Source organism: Dermacentor albipictus, chromosome 7 (genome assembly GCF_038994185.2).
Source record: "Dermacentor albipictus isolate Rhodes 1998 colony chromosome 7, USDA_Dalb.pri_finalv2, whole genome shotgun sequence".
NCBI lineage: Eukaryota > Metazoa > Arthropoda > Arachnida > Ixodida > Ixodidae > Dermacentor > Dermacentor albipictus.
In genome coordinates this window covers 27,570,699-27,597,497 of record NC_091827.1, presented here as the reverse complement: position 1 = coordinate 27,597,497, position 26,799 = coordinate 27,570,699, and the positions used below count along the sequence as shown (strand labels likewise).

Below are 26,799 nucleotides of genomic sequence, written 5' to 3'. Positions count from 1 at the left end.
CAAGCCCCAAAACAGCCATGTTCACCGGCTTGCTCCAAGATGTTCTAAGTGACAGATTCCGCAGTGTATTATCAATATGGCTCTTTGTGCACAAAGGCAACTTTTTTTTCAAGAAGGGCCACGGATGGCTGGCTGTCGCAGAGGGTATTTTCTTTTTCCCACGCGATATGGGTACGCTTCCGGGATCTCAGGGTGTTGTCTTGTCTTGTGTTGTCTTGTGCCCAACATATTCTAGATCGTCCAGTTGTCGAATTTCTTTGTGCCCCAGGCTGTCCCCCTTTACATATTAGCAGTTTTTTTTTGTCCTGCCAAGGTTAAAGGCACGGTCCTCCTCGAATCACGCTGAGGTAATTTCTCGGCGCATATTTTCAGGATGCTGCCCTCCGCGAATCAGACTTAGGTAACTTTTGGCGTCATGCTCGTCAATAAACATGCCCCATAACGTGCCTAATCTGTACGACAAAGTCTATTTGTCTCAAACAGGTCTGTGCGTGACGCACCACCAGCAAAGCACTGCGTACACTACGCGATGCCTATCACCGGCACTTGTGAATCCTATTTGTTTATTTGTTCTGTATTTCCGATTAGCTCATGATATCTCCGAGCGAGCATTTGTTTCAAAAGTATCTGCATTCAAGGGGGCAGTGTGGAAGCTTTGCGTGACAACTTCTGCATATTGGAAGCGTAGCAGCTGTACCCGTGAACGACATCAAAGCTCAACAGCTGCGAACTCGTCAGATCGAGGAAGGCCCCCGGAGAGCTCACCATGACGCGCGAACTCACCGCGCTCGCTGCGGTCGCATTTGTGTTGCTTGCGAACGGGCTCGTTAAAACAGGTAATCTCTCTCTCCCTCTTTTTTTTGTGTCCATATAGACGGCCTAGTGAATCTTGTGTGGAACGCCGATTTCTACTTCTCTCATTTTCACGAGTGTTTTGGGGCGTTTTCGGCGATGGAAGGGAAGTCAGCTGGGCGTTCAGACGAGACAGACGTCACACAATCGAGTGCTCCGAGGAAGCGCAACCACCTCACGAGTGACGCAGACATCGAGGACACCCTGCTGTATTTTTACTTCAGAAGAAAATGTGTCCGACGACGGTGACTACTTGACAGTTGCATGGCGAAAAGAAAAGAGGAGAATCGTCACTGCACTATGGTCTTAAGCAAAGACCGACGGAGATAGAAAAGAATGCTGCTACGGTCCACACCATCCGCGTCATGTCAGAGACGCCAATCGACAACCTGAATCGCCTAAGCAGGCAAGCCATTATGTGGATCATTGAAGGCGCTTCTTCCAAGTGACAGTACAGATGTGAGAAGTAACACTGGAGAGAATATTATCGTAGGCCACGTCAAGAACAGAGCCGCGTTATGTGCATATAGTGAGTATATATGTGCATATAGTGAGTATATAGTGAGTGCTGGGCACAATAAATGTCCGCGGAATTCTGCCGCAGAGCAGCGATATTTCTTCAGTTGCGACTTACGATGTGAATGAGTAACTAACTCATCGACAAGAACCTCTCTACTGTGACAGAACCAGCTGCAGAGAAAGGAATTATTATTCAGCTCTGTCACCTAGGAGAACAGCGCTGTGTAAAGATTGCCTTCAAGGGAAACATCGCATGGTCACACGGGAAAGTTGAACTTTTTCTTCATCAGTGCAGTGCGGCCTTTCATTCCGAGACCTATCAATGCCGTAACTGTCCGATGGTCAGGATGCTCAGTGATATATGCCACAATTCTACCATGTGCCTAAAATGCCCTGGGCAGCACAATGCAGACGCTCACCGCGCAACTGACTTTACCTGCACCACTTCCTCTGAATACCCATGAAACCTAGTCGAAAAACTGCACGACACAAAACAAAGAGCTGAAAGTCCTCAAACAAATGGTGAGAGACAACTCAACGCACAAAGAGGCCGCCGCCAAAGTGAGCCGGCGTCGTGCCCACCTAAAGGTCTTCGTCTCTTAAGAGTACTGATCCCGTTGAATGAAATACAATTTTTCCTCCAGCTGGTGCATCCGAACCGGTTACCCGCATTAAATACATGGTGGCTAGTGACGGAGTGAACACATCTACTGGAAATGTGTGACGGTACTTCCGGCTTACGCCCTCCAGCGCAACAACCCACAGTGGATTACAGACGCACCAATGACGCCGCAGATCGAGTACAAGGTAAAGAGCAGCAAATTGAAAATTAAGTTAAATTATGGGGTTTTACGTGTCAAGACCACTTTCTGATGATGAGGCACGCCGTAATGGAGGACTCCGGAAATTTCGACCACCTGGGGTTCGCTAACGTGAACCTAAATCTAAGTACACGGGTGTTTCCGCATTTCGCCCCCATCAAGATAAGCAAGTCATCGAAATCATCAAGTCTCTAATGAAAGTCGTTCGCGTGATGATAACTGGCACATGCATGCACTGAAAGTGTTGAACGGCCAGGATCCGGTTCTTGCGAACCTTAAATAGCAAACACTATGGCTCTACCACCTCGGTAGTTCCTCAGACAAATCAAGGAAGCGTTTATTTGGCAGTGGAAAAGCCCGCGGACATAAGTAGCGTATTTACAACTTTCGCCAATACGTTTTGAACAGTCGAGCTACCATTGTCGTTCTCTTTGCACCGAACCTACAAAAAAGCCAACCGACTCTATATCTTTTGTGTCATTGACTTGTAAAATGACATTAGCAAAGCTATCACTACCTAAGGTGCAAACTCACATATGTTCTTCATCCAGTGCGGCCTCATGACATTATGTCTGTTTGACCGGGAAAAAACAAGCTTACGTTTACTATACTGAGCGCTCACCTTTCTTCATCAAGTCGTGTTAAGAGACAGACAGAGAGACATTTTAGCTGGTACCTCTAGCCTATGGATTGTTGTTGGGCACTATACCACGCATCATTTGAATTGGGGAAGCCCCAAAGTAAATTGCAAAGGAATAAGACTAGATTGCCTGTAACCACAAACTTTGCTGCATAATCGATGCCATGGTCTGTCATTTCTTGAAATGAATTTCGGGGTTTCACGCTCCAAAACCGCGACTTTATTATGAAGCACGCCGTATGTGGGGGAACTCCGGATTAATTTTGACCACCTGGGCATCTTTAACGTGCCCCCAATGCACGGGACACGGGCGCTTTTGCATTTTGCCCCCATTAAAATGCGGCCACCGCGACCCCGGATTTCATTTCGCGACCATGGGCTTAGCATGGCAACACCAGAGCCACTACGCCACCAAGGTGGGTGGTCTCTCATTTCTTCGCAGCCGTACGCACAGCAGCCGTTTAGGCCTAGCTTTCGTATCGCGATGTCTCACAGGCAGCGTCCACATTTCCCACCTATCTTAAGATACAGGGTCTTGCAAAAGCGACTTCATGAAATCTTCAACAAACAATAGATTGTTCCGTGTTTAAACGACTAATGGAAAGCGCATGCCGCGAAGGTTTTTTCGCTGGCACTGAAAATTCATATCGCAGAGGCCGTGCTGGATGCTAGGCGTTCATTTCGACCACTGGCGAAGTACACCGCTTTCTTTGAGGCGGAAATACAGCGCCTTCTCGACATCCGCCGGCGAGTGGAGCGATGATTCAAACGGACTAAATCTGTTTGCGACCTTAGAGAGTCCAGATGCATTGAAAAGAAAACTCAGCGTCGCATTGGTGCGCTGGTAAAAATCAACGCTAAAAAGTCTTTTTTGTGGGCCTCTTAAGCCGCGTAAGAATCGATCGGTCGGTTTCCTTGAGAACAGTCAGTGCACTTCGAACAGCTCCTCATCAGCGCCATTCATTTAATTAAATCTCTAGTCCTCTGTCAAGGACGCCAATTAGTCGACGTAGCAGAAGGGCATACTGCCCAAGGATCGCCGTCCAGAAGCTCTAGCCTTGCACACCTGTCGCTATTGTTAGCCCTGGCTCTCTATATCCGCGTATGGAGGCCCCTTTTGCCATGGAATAAGTGGAGGCTGCACCTGCTGCTAGGTGGGTGCAGGCGTTCTTCGTCACCAAGACCTGGCAGTGTCATATACCCTGCGCTTGCAAACCTTGGTCAAGAAGCCCTAGATGCACTACTTGGCCTATGCACCGCATTGTGGCGTGACGGCTTGGTCCCTATTAGGTGGAAATGCAGTCACCCTGTCCCATTCCTCAAGGATGGCAAATATACCTTGAAACCATCATCTTACCGTCCAATAGCACTGGCCAGATGCACCGGCAAGGCAACAGAGAGAATGATCCTGATACGGTTAGTGTAGAACTTGGAATTTACCAACGTGTATCCATAGGTAGAGCCTGGATTTCGATGCGGACGCTCATCGATAGATAACGCTGCTTTCTTTGAAACACCTGTCCAGGCCCGGAAACACCTATAATAATCACTACTGTCATATTCCTTGATGCTAAGGGTAACTACGACGATGTATCCCCTGGACGCCTTAGAAGTTGTTGGGACTGGCGGAGAGGCTCTTGCTGGACGCACCGCTACTTGAATGAAAGATCCTTCTTCATTTTGAATAGTCAATATATAGTTGAACGACAATGCATTCTAGAGAGGTGGAACAGTAAACATACCAAGTTTCAACAACGTTTATTGAGCCACAACGATTCAACCACAAAAAAAAAAGACGTTGTGAAATTCTTGACGTCATTCTGGCATCCGTGTGCTCAGGTTTCAGCGCAAATCTTTAAAAAAACTTAACCTTGATTGACCTTCACCTTCCCTTCCAATAATGAAACTTATAGCGGAAAAATGACGAACATAGAGTATTGAAACAGTATGTTTTATCACCTAAACTGACTTACTGCTTCTTTCTAGTGTTTCTTTAAGGTTACCGGAAATTCTCGCGAAATGCACTGACGTCATGAATTCTGCTTCCACACAGACAGCAGAATTACGATTTCTCTCTGAAAATTAACAGATTTGATTCGCGTTTGCTCGAGAGCCTTTCTACGTCTCACGTGCGTTCGAAGAGAGGAATGGGAGTTGCCCATGACCTAAAGCCTCGTCTTAACTACAGTCTTAAACCCCCAGGTGCCCTACAATGTCCGGGCGTCACCATCGTCTCCCGCAATGGTTGGGGCGCGAGGCCTCCGCGAGTGGAGGTGGCCATGAAGAACCCTCGAGCCGAGCACGTCTTCATCCACCACACCGCGGGACCCCAGTGCAAGCACAGGACCAGTTGCACCCGACTCGTGCGAAGTTACCAGAAACACCACATGGACACCAACCGTAAGACTTCTTTTTGATAGGCGTTCCACGCTTGTGTCGGCGATGAAAGGCGTTCCACGAAACAATTGCACGCTTGTGTCAGCGCAATCAAAGTATGGTTTAAAAAGTCTGCCAGTTTCGTTCAAAGTGTGAAGCATCGTCATGTATCCGCGGACACCGCCATTAAATCAGCGATCTGCGGTGAACTCGGATTGGCGGAAGTCAGGAAATATGAAAAATAAGATTATTACAAGAAATCAGAAATCAAGAAAAAGAAATGGGCATGGGCAGGACATGTAAGGAGGAAGGAAGATAACCGATGGTCATTAAGGATTACGGACTGGATTCCAAGGGAAGGGATCGAAGCGTAGCAGGGCGCGGCAGAAAGTTAGATGGGCGGATGAGATTAGGAAGTTTGCAGAAACGACATAGCCACAATTAGTACATGACCGGGGTTGTTGGAGAAGTATGGGAGAGGCCTTTGCTCTGCAGTGGGCGTAGCCAGGCTGATGATGATGAAGATTATTACATCATACAGTTACGGCACTCAAGCTACTGTAATATATATATATATATATATATATATATATATATATATATATATATATATATATATATATATATATATATAGGCTGCGAGTATTGCACGCGTACTGGGAAGACGTGGGATTGTTCCCCACCTACGGCAAGTTCTTGATCAACTTGCATTGCCATTCATTTATCATTTCCTTAATTCAATTATTATGTACATGTTTTTCCCCTATGTTTTCCTTGGTGTCCTTGTTTGTTGGCTTCTCATAATATGATTAGTACAAATCGGGCCCCTCAGTTAACCCCTTTCTTCTCGTTTATATACATACCTGAGGCTATTCACAGCGATATTTAGGATTATAACTATTGTCATTCAAAACGACTTATGTTAGCAATAAATCTCTGCTTCGACAATAGACGACACATGTACAGTGCTGCAAGAGCGCTTTACAACGACTTGCCTAAGATACCTTATCTGTATGCATCGGAGACGATACTCTATGCATTGCGAAATTCCTCCATATTGTCCAATTCGCCCTCTAGTGAGCTCTGATTGGCCAGGAGGGCTGCTACAGCCCTTTGATTGGCTGAAAACGCCGCCAGTGAAGCATTTGAAAAATTGGCCGAATTCAATAATGTCCAGAATAACAGTTCGTTCTTGGATCTCTTCAGATTCCCCTATAGATTCCTTTGTCACAACTTTGAAAGCATTCTGTGCTAACAGAAGAATTAACACCAAGTTGTGCCTGCCAAAAGTGGCACGTAAAGCGTTGTAACAAGTGACGCATTACACTTAGCCCAATTGACAAGCTTTTCTTCTTGTGCGTAAATGAGTGCTTGCTTTCGTTTGTTGAAATATGTGAATAAGAAATGAAATCACCTTTCTTTTTTTGTGAGCACATGTTCTGCATTTTATTATTTTATGTTGTGAGTTTGTATGTAAGTTTATGCTGTGTGTATGAGTTGTTGGATGCATCCTGCTGCTGTTTAAATCATCATCTTGCATGCACTATGAAACAGGAGGTCCCCCGGACAGTTCTACTTTGGGACCTTCTACTGCACTGCTGAAAATGTATGCTTGTTTCTTCTTGCACCACAAGTGAATTTCGAACTTCGAACTCCAAACTTTATCTCACGTTTTGCAGTTGTATTAGAATGGGGTTTAGTTTTAATCTACAAGAAGACCGCAGATAATCGATGAAATGCACAAGCTTTCTTGCAAGAACCACAACAAAACGATATCGACAAATACAACTTGCCATATGTAGAGGTCTGCGAGTATAGCGGTTTTCAATCCGAATTAGATACTGATCAAATAATGACAGTGAGCGAATCAAATATAAATACAAGATGGTGACACGATCCGAAAGGAAAGTGGGAAATGACACTGAATCGAACATGAGCCCAATAGGACGACAGCTAACTGTCGGCGATTCGAATCAGGAACCCGCCTAATACAATAAAATCGCTTAAGACAGTGCATGAACAAGGAATTCTAAAGCGAGTGCTCATAATGGAATTGTTGTAAAATAATTTTCGAATCGTTCTCAATATTATGCGAAGCTTCTGAATACGTTTATAGCTAGACTGACTCGGTGCGTGTTTCTATCCAAGGGATAAAATGCCTGTTTGTTTCAAACGCACTCTTGAATCATTCCCTTTTAGTAGGAACTATTAAAAAATAAATTCATCTTGAATAATATATATGTCGAGTGCAACTACGATATTTTAGAGAAGTCATATATAGCTGCCGTTTTCTTCGAAAACGAAATCCAATACACAGCACTTATATATCCTTCTATTACAAATTTCCTAGTGTTCGCTAACGCATAATCAGGTTGCTTTACGCCAGAAGCCGTTAAATGTTGCACGCAGGCTGGCCAGACATCAGCTACAACTTTCTAGTGGGCGGTGACGGCCTCATTTACGAGGGCCGTGGTTTCGGACGCGAAGGCGCCCATACGCTTGGCTACAACCGCGTGGGCATCGCCATATCCTTCGTGGGAGACTTCAACCGAGCCAAGCCAAGCCAAAAGATGCTGCTTGCGGCCAAGAAGCTGATCTCCTGCGGCGTCAAAGAGGTGCGTTGCGAGTGGTGGACAGCCGTTCCACCTATTTGCATGCGTGCGAATACGTGATTAGTTAATTCAGACGATAAGTGAAGCGCGCAAATGCATCATTTTGTACTCGTGCATCTTTTTTACTGCTGCAGCAACTTGAAAGCTCCGAAATTAGTTTGCTGAGTCCGTTTGTCGTTGACGTTAATGCCACGTAGTGCTCCCTTTTGTCCCTCTGCAGTGAAGGGGCAAACAAAACAAAAGATACCCGGGTTGTACTTGCTAAAATAATTATCAGATTACGAATCATGCCATAGTGGGAGAGGCCAAATCAATTTTGGCACCCGGGGTTTCTTTACCGTGCACCATACTCAAAGTATGCGGGCGCATCTACATGTCGCCCCTATGAAAAGATGGCCCGGAACGAACCCGCAACCTCGAGCTGAGCTGCGTAGCACCATAGTCCCTAAGCTACCACGGCTGGTGTTCATCCTTTCCGTGAACACTGTATTTTCAGCTGTACCCTCATCGAACCACTAACCTGTCTGCAGTACAAGCAACCAATCCAAATGGCTTTCATCGATCAAGAAAAGGTATCTCATTCAGCAGAGATATCTGCAGTCGTGGAGATGTTTCGTAGTAGAGGAGAACAGGAAGCGTACGTGAATATCTCAGCAAATATCTACAAAATTTACACAGCTACCCCAATTCTACTCAAGAAATGCAGAGAAAAACCTGTCAAGAAAGGGGTCAAGGGAGGAGACATAATATTTTTAATGCCCTTTACTGTATGCTTATAAGAAGTATTCTAACTACTAGACTGGGAAGAATAAGGGGCGAGGATCAACGGCGAATATTTCAGCAACCTTCGGTTTGCAGATGACACGATCCTATTCAGCAACGATGTGGATGTGTTGGAACAAATGATTTAGTACCCTAGCCGAGAAAGTGCAAAAGTAGGGTTGAAGATTATTATGTAGAAAGCAAAGGTGATATTCTATTAGATCGTCGCAAGAGAACAAGAATTCATTATATGAGGAGGCTGACTGGCGATTCGCCAGTCAGCCTCTAGAGTATATGCAGGAATATGTTTATCGGTATTTTTTTTAACCTAGGATTTTTTTAATGAAAAAAAAACCTCGCCTCATTTCCTTGGTGCTATCTCTCATGGACGTAGGGAATGATCCAGGAAGGGTACTCACTGCACGGTCACCGAGACGCCAACTGCAGCAGTTGTCCGGGCAACGTCCTCTACGCCATCATCAAGAAGTGGGCCAACTTCAAGGGCAGGCTTAAGAGGTTCCTCTGCTATGGCGGCCACTGACCCGCCAAAATCATCAATGAATCTGTTAATTCGCAAGCAAGAATTTTCTCCTCGAACATCTCGCGAACGCTGTTGTACTTGAGAATAATCACTGACGGCAATATATTTTGCTCTACTTTTACGCTTTCCTGACTCGATCGGTGTCCAATAATGAAGGAAAATAGCCGTAGATGAGGTCCCTCGGGTAGTTGCTCCATTGGCAGTTGATTCCATCAAACAGTTCAGGTACGTGGTGCTTTGTCGCTGCAGAGTTTAAACATTCTTAACGTGTTCCAGAATGGACCTTCTTCAAGTATTGCGCTTCAAATTGCGCTTTCTATCAAGACCATACTGTTTTTTTTTTTTTCAACGGTCATGCCCGTTCCATTGCGCAACGACGAGCGGACGCCCATCAAGAGAGGGCGCTATAGGCGGCTCGCGCACCTCGATCGTGTCCGGCACTTCCGGGAACGAAACGGTGATACCGGAAGTTCCGTGACCGGAAAAGGAAAAACCCGAAAAGCGACCATCATCGGCAAAGTCGTAACTACCTGTAAAATAATTTACACTCTTAAAGGTGAAAAGGGTGTAAATGTGTCTGTAACTCACACCCGCAGGGTGTCAGTTATCTATATTACACCTGAAGGGTGTGAGTTAGCACATTTACACCCTTTTTCACTTTAAAGGAGTAAATTATTTTACAGTCTACAACGTAGGTTTGGCGTTTTCTTTAGGAAAAGGGTAAAACATACCAGAAAGCTTACATCAACGTGTTTTATCTGCACTTGAGTTTTGTATTGAAAAATGGTAGGAGAGCCATGACAACGATCACCGCGCAATGAAACATCCTAGTAAGTTCCGTGGCATAACTGATGTTTGGCAGCGGCTTCTCGGGTCAGGCTAATCGTATTTGATACAGAACGGTTACATTACATTTTAAAGGAACTAAAAGCGGGGTACGTTCCGAGGCCATTGCAAGCAAGAAATCACGACGGCACCGTACGGGACCGTGTGTAAATAGCACCAGAAACGTGCCATGGAGTTCCGCTATCAGATGATTTGTGAAGGGTTACGAAACCTCCTTGATCGAGCACTGGCCTTTTGCTGACCTAATCGCGGCGTTTAGGCAGCTCGGAACAACTCTTGCGACATCACTACAGAGGTGACTGTTCAGCGGAGGCGTTATTTGTTAGTTGAGAATCATCGGGCGCAATAAAGCTGCGCAAATAAGGGTTGTTTCGACGGTGCAGCCATCACAAGCACGAAATCAGAGCGTCTGACCCGAACAAGTAACTATCTTCATTTACAATCGGCTACAAAAGTTTTCCGCGGATCCAGGATTTGCAAAGAAAAGCTGAATTCCCGCGAAGCTCGGCCACATACACTCTCGCGTTGTTGCTTTTAATTTTTTTTTGGTAAGGTTGCTCTGCGGCTTAAGAAGTGGGAAACCTGCATGTTAGACATGTGTGTATAACTTGATATGCTCATTGATGTCTAACAGGGACCTACGACGAAGAGCACACATCCAAAGGTGATAGTGAGGTGGACGGTTTGGACATTGCCCCCGTTTCGCACAGGTTGTGGTACAAATTCAAAGTATCTCTGTAGTTCGCTTTTGCGAGCTACGCTGAGCGATCCGTGAAAATATAGAAAAGTCGCTCTTTAAGAGAGAAGACATTCACACTTGTCATGGGAACCCACGTCCTGGAAACTTTTATGGCCGACCGTAAATATATTTGCTCTTAAGTGGCGAGACTGTATAGCTGGTTCGAGAGGTTCATGCGCTTTGTAGTCGCATTAGACACGCTGATATTCAATAATCATAACGCGAGTCCATTATATAGAATTGTTTGACATGAAAATCAAATTCTTTTTCTTTCCACTTGCCAGTCGTCCTTGATGACTCTTCATAAATGTATAACAAAAGTAAATGTTACTTCGCTGCTTTAGTTCTTAGTCATTGCTAACTTAATGCATAATGGCGTTACGTTGTCTCTACGGTACCAAGCATGAGAAGAGCACTATGTTTAATTAGAGTGTTCGAGTACATGTAGCGTATAAAATGCGTGCTTTAGCGCTAACATGCGTTCGCGATGTAACGCTAACACGATACGGTGTAGGGCGTGGCTCGAGTAAGTGTTTTGGATTGCTAATGAGGCTTTCTTTTTCTTCCCCACAGACCTTGTAACAGGCATGAGGGGCCTGTCAGGCAGGCATTCACGGTTTAATTCCGCAAGCAGGGATCCCTGTGAGAAGACTATATATGGAAGCATTTTTTACCGTGCTCTTGCCGCACAGTCCGCGAGATGTGTTTGAATATCCCGTCTTCGTCAAGACAGTTATGCACAGCTGTTCTTCCCAGCGTCGAGGGTTATACTTTTAAGAGCAAATCCTGAGCGTAACCGAAATGGGAACCTAATTATGTCAGTGAAGCCGCTGTCATCCCGATTTTGAGTAATTCACGCGCGCGAAATACCGTCGACGTCGCATCAGGAAAACTCGCTTAATCTGGAATGCAGGCTAAGCTGCACAATGGTACCCATCCGCATGACCCATCCGTGTAGCTTGTTTTCTTATTACAATTATTATTATTATTACGTTTCAAAGTGCGTTTTCTCGCGTTTATTTTGAGAGTTTTGTGTAACCACTCATGTATAATGTGCGTTACATGCATTTCTTTTTCTTGCTATTTATGTTTTGACTTGGTACTCCTAGTATTATTTTACTAGTGCATTCACATTTCCTGTACACCTACCCCCTCCCCCTTACTCAATGCATCTAAGAGCCTGTAAGGTATTTTAAAATAAATATATAGAGATACCAAGAGAAGGGAAACGCAGTCGAGGACGGCAGAAGACTAGGTGGAGCGATCAAATTAGGAAACTCGTCGGCGCTTGTTGGAATCGGTTGGCGCAAGACAGGGCTAATTGGATATCGCAGTGACAGGCCTTCGTCCTGCAGTGAACATAAAATAGGCTGATGATGATGATGATGACGATGATATAAACTCATAAATTAAAATTTGGGGGAGGCGCTCATAGGCTCAACGTTTGCAAACTTCGACTAAACGGAACCCATGCTTTTGTAAACTCCGGTTAAGCGGAACCTTAAGCGGAACAACCACCTACACCATCGGCATATAGAACACCCTCCATACATATCAAATGTTGATGCTATAATAACGGAAAAATATCCGATCAATCAGGCAGTTGTAGGAAAGCTTATGCAAATTATTTTATTTTATTTTATTTATTCAGAATACTCCTAAAGGCCCTCTCGCAGGAGGGTATTACATAGGGGGGGGGGGGCAGTGCAGTAACGCATACAGATGTAATAAGTGAGTAATAAGTTGAAAACAAAAATTGGGAACTGATAAACAATAATCACAAAAGATAATAATACAATACCAATAAGATTATTATGGTATTATTAATAATCAGAAGTGTACAAGAAGAACACGTATCACAAACACACGAAAAATGGAGGGTAATCTGGGTAAACATGTCTAAGTTGCAATGGTGCCTCCGCCATGAGGACTTTATTATAATTATCCCCGAGCAGGAAGAGAGCCCTATGAAGTAGGTAGTATCCTGCAGTCAAGCTGTCCTTACTTCTTCGTTCCCACGTACCACCAGTAATAAGAGACCTGAGACGATGCCTTCGTTAGCGGCTTTGATGAGGCAGTTGAAGATATCATCGATGAATTTCGTGGCGAAAACTATGATTCCATTGACGAAGGCACAGATATTGCTGCTCCATGGCGCGTTATAGTTCCGGACGTGACGGCAAGAGATGTGCTTGAAAGTCTGCAATGGTATTTTGGAAGCGAGAAGTGCGCAGAATCATCCGCTTTTTTTTTTTTTCGTGTATGAACACAACCATGCGCAAGAGAAGCTACAATCCTAAACTCAGAGCGCAGTGAGGTGTCTTTCTTCGACCAAAGTAACATCAAAACATTCGGACGCTTTTCGAGTGAAAACGATACGTGGTGTGTCCATCGCTCAAATTAAACTTCTGATATACGGAAAGCAGATTTCAATCCCTTCGATTTCCGTCCAGGCGCAGACAACTTACATGTTTCTTTTTGCCGTTATCGTAAGCGAATGTTACCCGAGTGTGTGTAAGTACTTATCATCCGGTAACAGTCTGAAAAAAGTTCTAAAAGTCTAAAACTGCCCCTGAGGCACGCAGCATCTCTCTTCGAAGCTCTTGGTTAACGAACCTTGAAGGAAGCCAGACGCAGTAACTCTTACGAATCGTTAACGAACTTTTGTTGTTACTGCCACCTGGTGGGAGCCCCTCTGAACCTTCTATTACCTCCGAGATAAGACGCCACGCGTCGACACTGTGCGGCGCTCGGAGGCCACGAGCCTGCGCGTGCGTTTCTTCGTGCTAAAAATAGATGGCGCTCTTCTGCCATGACCGGACGCCTACCCAGCGGTCGATTCAGGCACCACTGGCCTCCTTGAAGCCCCTGGGTTCAGTAGGAGCAGTGGAAAAATAAACATGTCCGCAATAGGCATTAGTAAGAGGCGATTGGACGATTAGTGAAAGAAGAGCAGGGAAACGACAAAAGACGGAGACGTACAAAAGCACAGTTCGCAATAGGGGATCAGAAAAATTTGGGTGTGGTGGTTCATAGAGCTTTTTTTTTCTTTTTTATTGTTTAACCTAGGAAGGACATTAGGCACTATAATAGCAAGAGCTTGGTGGCGCAACCCACCGCCCCGTTCCAAAGAGGACGCTCATAACATCCATCCACCCATCCATCCATCCATCCATCCATCCATCCATCTATGCGGTGCCATGAGAAGTGTCGACCAAGAATCACAGTCCACGCTGGCGGAATGGAAGGTGACAGCTAGCCTAGCTCCCCCCCCCCCCCATAATCTGACTCCCCATTCCCCTACTATTTAATAAAGTTGTTTCCTCCTGCTCCTCCTGGCATGAAACAATTTATGATAACTCAAAAGGAAGCTCATTACGTTTCGAAGCGAGATCGGGATACTTTAGAACACACACCTATAAAGCGAGATATAAGAATGAAGAAGAAGCTTGTGCTTGCTGTGGTAAACCTAGGGAAATGATGGAGCATGTTTTATTAGAATGTGAAGACGTCTGCCCAATGGTCGATTTAGGCACCACGGGCCTCCTTGATACCCTTAGGTTCAGCGAGAACAGTGGAAAAGTAAACATGCCCGCAATAGAGATAGTAAGAGGCGATTGGAAGACTAGTGGAAGAAAAGTATGGAAACGCACTTGCAAGAAGAAGCATGCGCTTGCTGCGCGCTAAAGCTATGGAAACCATTGAGGATGTTTTATTAGAATGTGAAGATATCTGCCCAGCGGTCGATTTAGGCGCCTCTGGCCTCCTTGAAGCCATTTCGTTCAGCGAGAGCAGGGGGAAGGGAAACATGTCCGCAGTAGGAACTACCAAGAGGCGATTGGAAGATTGGTTGAAGAGAAGTGGGGAAACGACAAATAACGGAGACGTACAAAAGCAAAGTTCCCAATAGGGGTTCAGAAAGTTTAGTAATGGGAATTCATCGTGGGTTTTGCTTTTCTCTTTCCTCTGTTAACATAGGTGGTACATTAGGCAATGTAATAACAAGAGCTTGGTGGCGCAACCCACCGCCCCGGTCAAAAGGGTACGCTTATAGCACTCCTCTATCCAGCCGTGTTCCCGTATTTACAGGCCGTGTTCCAGAGTCGTATACAGGTACCTGCTTTCCCTACTGCGAAGAACTGTGTACAACGTCAATGTAGGACAGTAAGCGTGCAGTGGTAATGATCGGTAGTTAATTAATTAGAAAATTAGCAAAACAGAAGAAACTCTGCGCTGGCGACACTGTAGCGGCAAAAATGCTACGGTGCAGCTTTAGTTCTTGTCGCAGCATCCATTTTACAGCTGCGCGACTTAATAGTACTTTCAGGCGATCTTTTTTGGCATCCGATGCAGGTATCATTGTTCATGTGCATCCAATAAAATTTTCTTGGCGGTACAAGTTGGGCCAAGCAATACTTCGTCCAGTCCTGAAACTAATCCTTTTAAAAAACGCTATTCTTGTAATTTATGTGGAGTTCGTCAAATTGGTTGTCAAATACTCGTTATACTTTGTTTCTAGCATCCTACATTTTGCTTATTTCCACTCACCCCCACCCATCTCCTTAAAGTGTAATAGGCAGTTTTCTGCTTCCTCCTGGACGCTTGATATAGTTGGCCAGTCCCTCGTAATGGGTAAGTGTCATAAATAAAGACTACGACCACCACCATCCCCACCACAACCATCATCTTCATGATCAAAAACATCATCATCATCATTTGCTTATTGTTATTCCTTTCCGCCTACTATGAGATCGTGGGTTTATGTCATACGAACGGTTGCGCAGTCGTCGATACAACTTCAGCCTTTCCGACATCTTCGTCGTGGCACCATCGTAGTGCTCCCCTCGCTGTTTGACGTTTTGACGTCGACGTCCAGACCTTGTGCAAACGTGTTTTTTTTTTAATGCGAGTATAAATGCCTCAGGGCATACAAGGGTAGGGGATGGGGGTGAATAAGGACGATTAAATGAATGCAAACGTGGTTGTCTACGTCGTCATCATAATCGTCGTCGTCTTTAGCCCTAATTCATGCAATGCAGAATTCATGGATGACCGAGTCCTTCTCACGCCGATACTCTCGCATGGAATGATCTGTTGGGTGAGGCATCAGGCTTTTATTTTTCGTTTTCTAAGGTAAGCAAATGCCTATTAGAGCGAATTGATTCGAATCGACTTTGGTCTGTCAATAACATGCATATATGGAGCATGAAAGGTAGGCTTATCGTGAGTAACTCAATGATACGAAATGTCCTAAGCACAACGGTGCACAATTGAACGCGGGGCTATAGGCTCACGAGGCCGAGGTCCTAACAAGCACTTATATTCGGTGATAACGAAAGAAACCAGTGCATGCTCCACCCACAAAAGTGCCCTGTTTCTCCTCTCTGCATGCACAAAGCAAAAAAAAAGAAAGTTCCCGCGGAGGGAGGCCGATATGAAAGAAGCTTGTATCCATACACCAGGACGCTAGGAAAACAAGCGAACATAATTACCTTGCGTATAAATACAAATTCCCTCGGTAGTTGGACAGCGGTGCATTTACCACCGCATTCTTATAGGTCGTCACTGACTTTAGTCCTGTTACTTTGTCGTCCCTTTCAAGGAACGAGGGCTAGGTTTCTCCCACCAGCTATTTTTCGCTTGAGGTGTTAAGTGAAGGGGGACTCGAGGGCTTCCGTGCTTTCCTCTTCCTTCCTGCTGTTGTGTGAAGGTCGACCGTGAGCCGCTGTCGAAAACCGCGGCACTCGGCTTTCTTGAGCGCGCTCTTGAAGAGAGACCCTATACCTACACCGAACCCGGGGTCTCGTTCACTCATCCGGGGCTCGCCGCCGTGCTCTCGAAGGCGGTGTCGACGAAGTGAGAGGCTATTTTGCGACAACCGTTTATCTCCCGCGTCGTCACGTTCTCGCTTCCCTCCCGCGTGGCTTCGTTTCCTCGTTTTTCTTCGCTGTATAGTTTATGACGATTCCGGCTTCCGCTCCTCCCCCTTCCACCCCTTCTTTTTCCCACACCATGTGCTTTGTTACTGAGAGTACTGTAGCACCAAGGGAGTGTGATGACTCTGGAATGCTTAGAAACCGCAGAGCGAAATTTAATCGAAGGAAGCGAGTGGGGAAGCCACGAAAACGGTGAGATATCTTCGTAAATACGAAAGGAAAACGACAGGAAAACAAACTGTTACACTCTCATTCTCCTTCCCTATAATCCGCGCTATATATATATATATATATATATATATATATATATATATATATATATATATATATATATATATATATATATATATATATATATATATATATATATATATATATAAGCCCGAGCGTCGAAAAAAGCTGTATAACGTTCTTCAACGTGAAGTTTTCATATAGATGAACAAAATTGCCAGGAACTCGAAATCTTGCAACTATATATATATATATATATATATATATATATATATATATATATATATATATATATATATATATATATATATACACGACCCATTATGTAGCGTGATATCGGACTGCCGAGCAACACGGGGTGAGTGCCAGAACATCGTGCTGTACTTCACCTTGGAAGACATCTGCCATGTCATGATGTCACCATGCATGGAAACGAAAACGAAAATGGTTTAGTAGAAAAATAATTATAGAAAATCATATTGGTTTCACTGAAGCTTTCCAGCATTATATTATGCGGATTCGAGGCCCATGATGATCACATCAGTGAAGAAACGTCAGCCGCAAATGGCCAGACACTGCTCCTTTAACGGGAGTGTGCGGTGTATGCACTGCTGTTATGGTTAGTATGTTGCCGCACTGCAAAAAAATAGAAAAACTGTATTAAGTAAATCTGTAAACTGGAACAACAGCGCATTTTCCACCCCCATACTGAGTTCAAGTATCGGTACTTTCAAGCAACGCGAAGACGCACGTTCTCTCAAGAGTGCACTTACACCTTGCACACCAACAGTATATTCTGCCATTCTGATTACGAACTTCATATCATATCACCCTGCTTCCTGTTCACATCTTAACTTTGCCGCTTCCCTAACTCCTTCCCTAGCGTGGATTACCAGGCCAGAGAAAGTTCCCTCAGGCACAACACTCCATGTTTAGGGCTTTCATATCACACCAACCTGCTTCCTTTCACATACTAACTCTGCCACTACATTAACCCCTTTCCCAGCATGGAACCGCTGATCAGACGAACCTCCATCAGGCAGACAACTCCATGTTTAGGACCTTCATATCATACCACGCTGCTTCCTCTTCACATCCTGAACCTGCCGCTCTCCTAACCTTTTCTCGAGCATGGAGGAATAGGCCAGAGGAACCTCCCTCCGGCGGACCACTCCATGTTTAGGAACTTCGTATCACACCACTCTGCTTCCTGTTCACATTTTAACTCTGCAGCTTTCCTAACCCCCTTCTCTAGCATGGAGTAGCAAGCCAGAGGAATCTCCCCTCAGGCCGACCACTCCATGTTTAGGAACTTCGTATCATATGACCCTGCTTCCTGTTCACATCCTAACTTTGCTGCTTCCCTAACTACTTCCCTAGCATGGAGTAGCAGGCCAGACGAACTTCCCTCAGGCCGACCACTCCATGTTTAGGAAAATCATATACCACCCTGCTTCAAGTTTACATCCTAGCTCGGCCGCTCCCCTAATGCCTTTCCTAGCATGGAGTAGCTGGCCAGAGGACGTTTGCTCAGGCCGACCACACCATGTTTAGGAACTTCGTATCATAACACCCTGCTTTCTTTTCATATACTAACTCTGCCACTCTACTAAACCAGTACCGAGCAAGGAGAAGCAGGCCAGACGAACTTCCCTCAGGCCTACCACTCCATGTTTAGGACCTTCATATCATACCACCCTGCTTCCTGCTCACATACTAACTATGTCGCTCCCCTAACCACTTCCCTATTAGAGTAACAGCAAGAGGAACCTCCCTCAGGCCGACCACTCTATGTTTAGAAAAATCATACAACAATCTGCTTCCAGTTTACATCCTAACTCTGCCGTTCCCTTAACGCCTTTCCTAGCATGGAGTAGCTGGCCAGAAGAACACCCTTCAGGCCTACCACTCCAGGTTTAGGAACTTCATATCATACCACACTGCTTCCTGTTCACATCCTAACTCTGCCGCTCCCCTAACCCCTTCCCCTGCATGGAGTAGCTGGCCAGAGGGACCTCCATCAGACCGGCCACTCCATATTTAGCACCTTCATATCATGTCACCCTGCTTTCTATTGACATCCTAACTCTGCTGCTCCCGTAACCCCTTCCCTATCAAGGAGAGCAGGCTAGAGGAAACTCCCTGAGACCGACTTAATCATATTTCTGCCTCTTGGCGTTTCTGCCATTGAAGCTTTTCTCGCTCTCTCTCGACACCAGTTGTTGTGGTCAATTGCATGCCGCTACATTTACGAGATGTCCCGAAAAGTCAGTATATGTTTGTATAGAACTAATTGGTGGAATAATCCTACCTTATTGTCGTATACTGACGATTTCTGGGCAAATACCGATATCTACATCAGCTGTATGAAGCCTGCTCAGCAAAAGATTCAGCATTGTCTCGAATCTGTTGTCCTTTATGAAATTGCCAGAACAAGCGATGTAATACTACTGACACCGAAGTGACCTACCAGCATTCGCACGACGTAAGTGTATGAGCTACATACTATGGGCGGCGTTCGCCGAGACCACGCCTTCACCCTGACACTATATAGCGCTCTCGCTTGCTGAGTGTAGCCTCTCTTCAACACACTCTCTCCTCCCCTCCTACATGTCACGCCTCCTTTCTGATTCCGCCAGGTGTCCCTAAAACATTGACGGGGAGGAGGGGGGGCGGAGCTGTATCAGCAGAGGAACGACGCTGTGCAGCAAGTAGGCTGCTCCACGCAAGTGCGTTCGTTTTTTTTGGAATGTATTTTTTACTCGCGCGTGAATAGCGTGACGAGTTCGGTGTGACAGGTCACTGCCGATGGGCCATCTGAGGACTGGTACCTATACGTGTACGGCAGACGAAGCGCTAATGAGCGAAGCGGACGCTGACAAGGCGGCAAACGAAGGCATAAATGAAAATGGCGATGGAGGGAGTGCCCAAACGGCGTCACACGGGAGAGCGAGCCGTCTGTCAGTCTCGCGCTGACGAGCTCGAACAGAATGTTAAACAGAACGAATTAAATAAACAAACGAAAGAAGTAAACGAATGAAAGAAAAAAAAAAGCAGAAGGCACTGCGCAAACACTGCCGCATTCGTTAGGCTCCCCGGTATCGCCGTCTGCATGCACACAGCGTATGCAGACGCGACCGACAAAACCGGCGAAGCGATGCACGTCTGTCAAGTGACAGAAAGAAACTATACAGCCGCGCGGCGGTCCCGTCTGTCCCCGGCGTCCTCGTCAAAGAGATTCGGACAGCTATAGCAATGCCGCAGCATGTTTGGAAAGGAAAATATTAGGCGGTACACACGTCGTTAGGCCTCGACGTCGCGAGGCTTAGCGACAGCGCCGCTTCGAGAAGCGTGACGTCGGCGACGGGGAGCATATGCACTCGGACAGGAGCGCGTGTACACACGTTATGTTGCGTGGACGAATGTGGGAACGCCTTGAACGCGCAGCGGAGCTTCGCAGCATCTTCGAGTCATGCTGCTTCCTTCTCTCCAATCTGTTTTTGAAACCCCAGTTTCTTGTTTTTCTTTTTGGTGCACGTCTGCTCTAAAATGCTCTCCGACGAATGCTCTCAAATGAAGTGTTTTTTTTTTTCTGCCTCGTTAACCGGGGAGGGGGGGTGGGGGCGCTTCTATTTTGAAAATCATTTCTGGACGGATGTCAGCGGAAGACTCCGGTAGCGATAAGGCGTGCTGACAGTTACTGTCGGTGCGAAGCTGTGACCTAGTCGTCACGACGACGCGAAGACGTTTGAAAGCGCTCTTTCCGTCTCTTTACCCCTTGAAAAAGGAATTTGGAAGCAAGGAGACGGAAACGCTGACCGCCGTCTTGAAGAACCCCAGAGATATTAGAAATAGAAAGTTGCGAGAGCGAACCAATATACATGCTTGATTATCGGTATAAAGGAATTCGCCTCGAAATGTGCATCTCAGCATATCATCCTTTGAAAGTTAAGCGGTATGCGCATGCACCTGGTCAATCATTACATGCATAACTGTTATTCTCACATCTCCGGCTTTCATCAGCTGGCGTAAACATTTCCTTTACAGCAACAATGAAAACTGCTGTACGAAACTGTATAAAGCTGTATAGCCACGGATGACGTCGCCATGTCATGTGCAATTCAGATACACACACCCCGTTTTTGATAGCTCCGATTGGCCAAGAAGGCTGATACGACCTCTCTGGTTGGCTTAAACGCTGCCATTACAGAAGTCAACAATATGGCCGAATGTGAAATGCCCAGAATAACGTTAACCCTCTTGCTTCCCGTACACCAGCTTAGAGCAAGATCACTTAAATCTCCACTTCTCTGTATACAGCTGTTTGCGCACAACCCGAGCTGGGCTGCCAATTTGATGACGGGGCCGCTCACGACAAAACCATGGCGAGCGAACGCCATGGATGTGAGCGCATGCGAGAAGAACGGGCTGAACCTTATATCGCGGTTTGTTCCTTATTATTTGCGCCAGTTCCCGCATGTCCTACCGAGACCCGAATACAGCTGTGGGCCATACTCGCTTTTTCAGCTGGTTTTTAGTGTCTACTGATACGTTACGAACGTGAAACTAGTTTTTTTTATTTAGATACCGCAGTTTGATGCTAAGAGCTGCATCTCCACATACATGGAAGAAGTAACCATCTTAAGTATCCTATGGTAAAGATGTACTTGGTTGCCTAGACGCAGAGATCAAGACGGATCGAGCTAAGTGATTTTGAGTGGCGGCGTAGGTGGCTCATGCTACCAACTAAAGAGATATGAGCAAGATGGGTTGTTGTGCGCCGTTCACGATACTGCAATTGCATTTGACTTCTGCATGCGGGGGCAACACAAATGCAAGGGCAACTGTTTTTGCCCATGTATATTTAGACTGCTGTATGCTATAGTGTCTATGTCGAAGTAAATTCTCTCGACACGTGGTGGTTTCGACATTATATGATGAAGCCTTGACAGCCATCGGTACGGCGCAAGGTTTAGCGTTTCGCTCATACTTTCGGACAGTGTTCAAACTGCACGTCGCTACGCATGTTAGGGAGACTTCACTCAATGCTCGCATCCGCGACCAGAAAATAGCGCGTCACGTTATAGCACATCATATATATTATATTCCATTATTATTATTAAATATTATATGAAGTACTCTGCTTAAGAAAGTTCCCAGTGGCAGAGTTCCCACTGCAGGGAAATGAGCGTAAGAACGTCATCCTGGTTAGGGACGACATTCACAGCGAGCTGAAATAATAATAATAATAATAATAATAATAATAATAATAATAATAATATATATATATATATATATGTCTTAAACTGCTGCAGTTACATTTCCGTATGTTTAGAGGCAGGGAACGCCCGTCCCATACATCACGTGCCTTTGCGAGGTTTGTGTGAAATAATTAAAGATATTCGCTTCAGTCACGAATTATGAGGGACTGTCAACAGATGTGACAAAGTTACTTGCCTTTATCCAACGCCGTTGTATTCCCCACTGTGAAAAATCAATACCGGGGAGTGATAACTATATGTGAATTTGCTCGCGAGTCGTTGCAATCGCAGGGTGATCTAATCTCCACTTATCGTGCAGACAGTCGTGCCGCATTCTTTTCATAAAAGAAAGTTCGAATCACCGGCTTCTCGTACGTTCACAGGTCGTTAATTTGCTGCCAGTATTAAAAGCATTGAGATGGGTGAGTGGTCCCATCTCCTCATCTCACCGGTGCACCCCTCTTTCAATCTATCAGTGCAGAAACGCTGCCGGCCGTCAAAAAAACTGGCACGGTAGCCAAAAAAGGGGTAACTATATATTCACTTCAAACCTTTCACTAAGAAACATTTCAGCGTTCACCGGAAGGAAGGATGGAAAAAGTAGAGAAGGAAATGCAGGGAGGTTAACCAGTTTAGCTTAACCCGTTTGCTACCCTACATATGAGAGCAGGATGGGGGATGAAAGATGGGGAAGAGAGAGAGAGAGAGAGAGCACATAACACAGCACACGCATTGACGGCGTTGACCGGAATTCCTGTAAAGTCAATAGATGCCACCAACGTGCATGATCATGTCGCCTACTAAGTAACCAACGGCGGTGGCAATGGCACGACCATCAACGGTACCCGCCATGGTTGCTCAGTGGCTATGGTGTTGGGCTGCTGAGCACGAGGTCGCGGGATCGAATCCCGGCCACGGCGGCCGCATTTCGATGGGGGCAAAATGCGAAAACACCCGTGTACTTAGATTTAGGTGCACGTTAAAGATCCCCAGGTGGTCGGAATTTCCGGAGTCCTCCACTACGGCGTGCCTCATAATCAGAAAGTGGTTTTGGCACGTAAAAGCCCATATTTTAATTTTTTTTAACCATCAACGGCATAGTCGTGCCGTTTAGTTGGGAATGTTTTCCATCCTGTCCACGGCACACAGCAAGGCACCGTGTTCCATGCGACGAACGGCTGCATGGAGCTGCAGTCGTCGCAGATCGACCGCACAGTGTTGCCAAAATAAGAGGTAAGTTGTGTTATTATTTAACGTGCTTTTTCATAGGCTACCGGCGTCGGTGTACATACAGCCAGAAGACATGGAGCCTAAATACGCGAGTCTAGTTCGAAGTAGTTGCGATTGAACTCCCTAGCATGAAAACGTTTGCTGAGCCATCCATCTATGATATCACTTCTACGAAACAAAATAATAAATTATCTCGTTATGGGTTCTATATTTTATTCGCTTTCTTCCGCAACTCCACGATTTATGTCTCTGTTATAAAGCTTTAAACTTATATGTCACATAGGCTAACTTTATAAACTGAGTTTGAAATGTGTGACAAATTCATTCATTCGCTTTTAATTGATTAATTAATTTGTAAATCCTAAAACGCATAAGCATACCATAAAACAACAGCAAAAGTTACAACGCTGTTCTGAGGCTTTCCCATAAATTTATTTTCTTTTTTATTGCTGCATTACACATTTCGCATTTTATTCATGCCCCGTTCCTTTAGTATTGTCATTTGTCTTTTCTTTTTGTCCCCAAAACTACCGGATTCTTGACCTATCCCGCACAGTGCGTTTGTGCGATTTTTGGAGGCAATCACTATCGTCACCATCATAATAAAAACTTCAATTATGATTATTATCATCATCCTACCCACCACCACTATTCGCAAGGTTTCTTTTTCGCGCAGAAGCCTCCGAAAACAACAGAATATTCGGCAAACAGACGTGCCTATATATATACAGTATAGGTGCAATAACCGGTCTCGGAACCCATGGGTGCAATTTTCGAAACCTATACAGCTCTCTGATAAGCAAGAGATTTACACGCGGCACCGCGCAATCGATTTCTCCGAAACAGCTATGCACTCGCATTCTGATGCCCGAAGCCAAAAATAAAAGAAAAATTGTGAATCTCTACAGAGCCCACCGCAAAAGGCCATCCGCGCAAATGAGTTACCGCAGAAGCGAACGGGGGGCGAGTGGCGCTGCAATTATTATTTGAGAGACGCTGAAATCCGAATCAACCGAAGATACTCGCACGTGAACGCCTTCCCAACGGTTGTGGCCTGGCCTCCGACTCAATCGATATACCTGGGACTTTTCATCCAATACGGGCAGTTCACATGTAAGCGCTGGCCCCCATGTATAGTACGCTTTATTTTTCTTTCGTCGATTTCCCGTCGCTGAACTTGAGATCATAAATAGTTCCTTTTTATATATACCGACCGTCTGCGTTATCGGGAAGCGTCAGGAACGAAAAAATGAAAGAAAAGCAATTAAGGTAGGCGGTTTAATTACGGAGTGCCTCTGTTTCGGCGACGTTTCTTTTTTTATTTAGATTAGGACGGTGGATCGGGGTATGCATGCCACTTTGCGTTGCGTCATCTATTTTCATTCGCTTTTTTTTTTGTTTTTCGAGGGTGGCTGTTTCGAAAAATAAAAAGAAAGACATACTCCGTGCGATTCGAAGAGATCAGATCTGGTTTTAGCCAGCGCGTTGTTTTCTAGCACGACACTCGAATCCACAATAAAGCAGCTGCATTTCAACTTAGGAGAGCGGCCCGCGTGTCAGCTTCGGCTTAGACTGCTCCTAGTTGTCTTGTTTCATCCTTCTAAGGAAAAAAAAAACATTTTTATTTTTCTCATTATGTACCGCTGCTTGGTGCAAATTTCGTGCGAAGCGTAACTTATCTACTCGGTTCTGTAACGCGCGTTTTTTCGTTTTTTTTTTCTTGGTAAGTTTACTAACAAAGACATGCACGTCAGAACCGAGCACGAAACGAAGACTGCAACACAGAGAAGGTGTCATCAGTGGTTATAATGATTGTCGTAATTCGATCCAATGCATACGTTACTGCAGTCTGTACGAGCTGGGATATGTTTGTGGCCGCTTTGGTTACGCTGTATAGTAGTAGTACATGATAGACAGTGTAGTTAGGCGGCCATGGTCTGTTGGGTGGTTAAGATTTTCGGTATCTCTATAATGGCCTAGACGTCACCGAAGATTAGGGGTATCCCTTCTTGCTAAGTGGGGGGCGCAGCCAAGGGGGGAGAGGCCCACCGCGCATGAGAACAGCCCTCCCCCGCTCGCTTTTCGAAAGAAAAAAAAAGTATTCCTAGCTACGCAAATGTTCATGGGATAGCTGACTCATACTTATGGCGGAAAACCTGCAATACCATGTGAACAAACGAGCGAATAGAAAACACCGTCACTCACAACTATTTTTTTCACGCGCACATCTTTCCGTGGCAATGAATGAAAAGCTACAGGCGAAGGAGCTTTTCTAGATGTATTATCCCGCGCCGCATTGAGTATTCCGGCAGCGTTTCACAGTGCTTTCGCTTTCTTGGTACAGATGCTCAATCAGTACATAGCTTTCACGTGCGACTAGTTCATGTTAGCCGAAACCTCGATGTAGCGAAGCAGAAAAAATGTCTCAGATTTAAGCAATCTCGCGGTGCTGTATTTTTCGTTTAATTTCGCTGTCATAATAAAGTTGATTGTTTTCTCTTTCCCAGCTTAAGCTAACGCGAATGAAAATGCCGGGCTTCTTATTTTTCAGGAGTGCTATTTTCTTTTAAATCGTGTGGTTCGCAATTCGGAGTAATATTGCTTGAAATAAACGCCTGCAGACCTTCAACGTCAAGAAATTGTCTAAGCGTCCTGCGCAACTTATCCTTCTACAGTGAACAGTTTGGTAACTGTGCGCGCTGTTCTGTCCGTATCCCGGAACCTCAATGAGCACAACCTTCTATATTGTAGGCCTCCTCCCTGGACGCAATCACAGCATGCATGTTGAGCGTTCGCTGCACACTGTACAGTAATCTACATCCTTAACAGTGAACAAAGGTGTACATTGGTCTAAAACTCCAACCCTTAGACCATTTCTGGGTTTAAGGGTATCAGTTACACTTTAAGTTTATAGTTTAAGGCGCGGAGGCAGAGAACTTGGGTATACTTGTCCAAGTTTTGCTTTGCCTCCTCATAGCTTTGCTTTCATTGCCACGTAAACACATTACGTGTGAGTCTAACAAGAGGAACGTAAGGAACATTCATGGATTAGGGACACCTGGGGTTAAGGAAAAGATAAAAGTAATTGGTAAGGAGTAGAAATTAGTTGCGAGTGACCCTCTTTTCTGTTTGGCCATTCCGTCGTATTGTTTAGTGCCGTTTCTACCGTAAGAAGCTCAGATCACCTGGGCGGTAGATTATCCGTCGTGGTTGCGCATACAGTGGCTTTCACGCTACGCTGCTACGCCCAAATAAGGTCGCGGGATCAAATCCCGGCGTCGACGACTGTATTTCGGTGAGTGCGAAAGGAGAAAAAAAAAACGCCCATGTGCCGTGCGTTGGGAGCACGTTACAAAACCCCAGTTGGTCAAAATTTCCCCTGAGCACCCCCGTGCATCATAATCCTATCTAGGTTTTTGGCACAGTGACACGG

At 45.4% G+C, this 26,799-nt stretch overlaps 2 protein-coding genes across 2 annotated transcripts in view; one reads left to right on the top strand and one right to left on the bottom strand.

Annotated features, from left to right (window-relative positions):
- Nucleotides 1-26,799, bottom strand: part of LOC135919289 (alpha-(1,3)-fucosyltransferase C-like) — a 464,583-nt gene that overhangs the window by 63,002 nt on the left and 374,782 nt on the right. The window lies entirely within an intron of this gene.
- LOC135919294 (peptidoglycan-recognition protein SC2-like) lies at nt 759-9,123 on the top strand. Its single transcript, XM_065453032.2, has 4 exons — nt 759-836; nt 5,035-5,232; nt 7,618-7,823; nt 8,977-9,123. The coding sequence occupies exons 1-4, from the start codon at nt 767-769 to the stop codon at nt 9,121-9,123; spliced, it is 621 nt and encodes a 206-aa protein (XP_065309104.2). The 5' UTR covers nt 759-766.

Bases quoted from the DNA above. Each gene is read 5' to 3' on its own strand.
- LOC135919294 (XM_065453032.2), top strand. From the start codon at position 767: ATGACGCGCGAACTCACCGCGCTCGCTGCGGTCGCATTTGTGTTGCTT. The intron at 5,233-7,617 runs GTAAGACTTCTT...TGTTGCACGCAG, and splicing joins ACACCACATGGACACCAACC to GCTGGCCAGACATCAGCTAC. The intron at 7,824-8,976 runs GTGCGTTGCGAG...TCATGGACGTAG, and splicing joins TCTCCTGCGGCGTCAAAGAG to GGAATGATCCAGGAAGGGTA.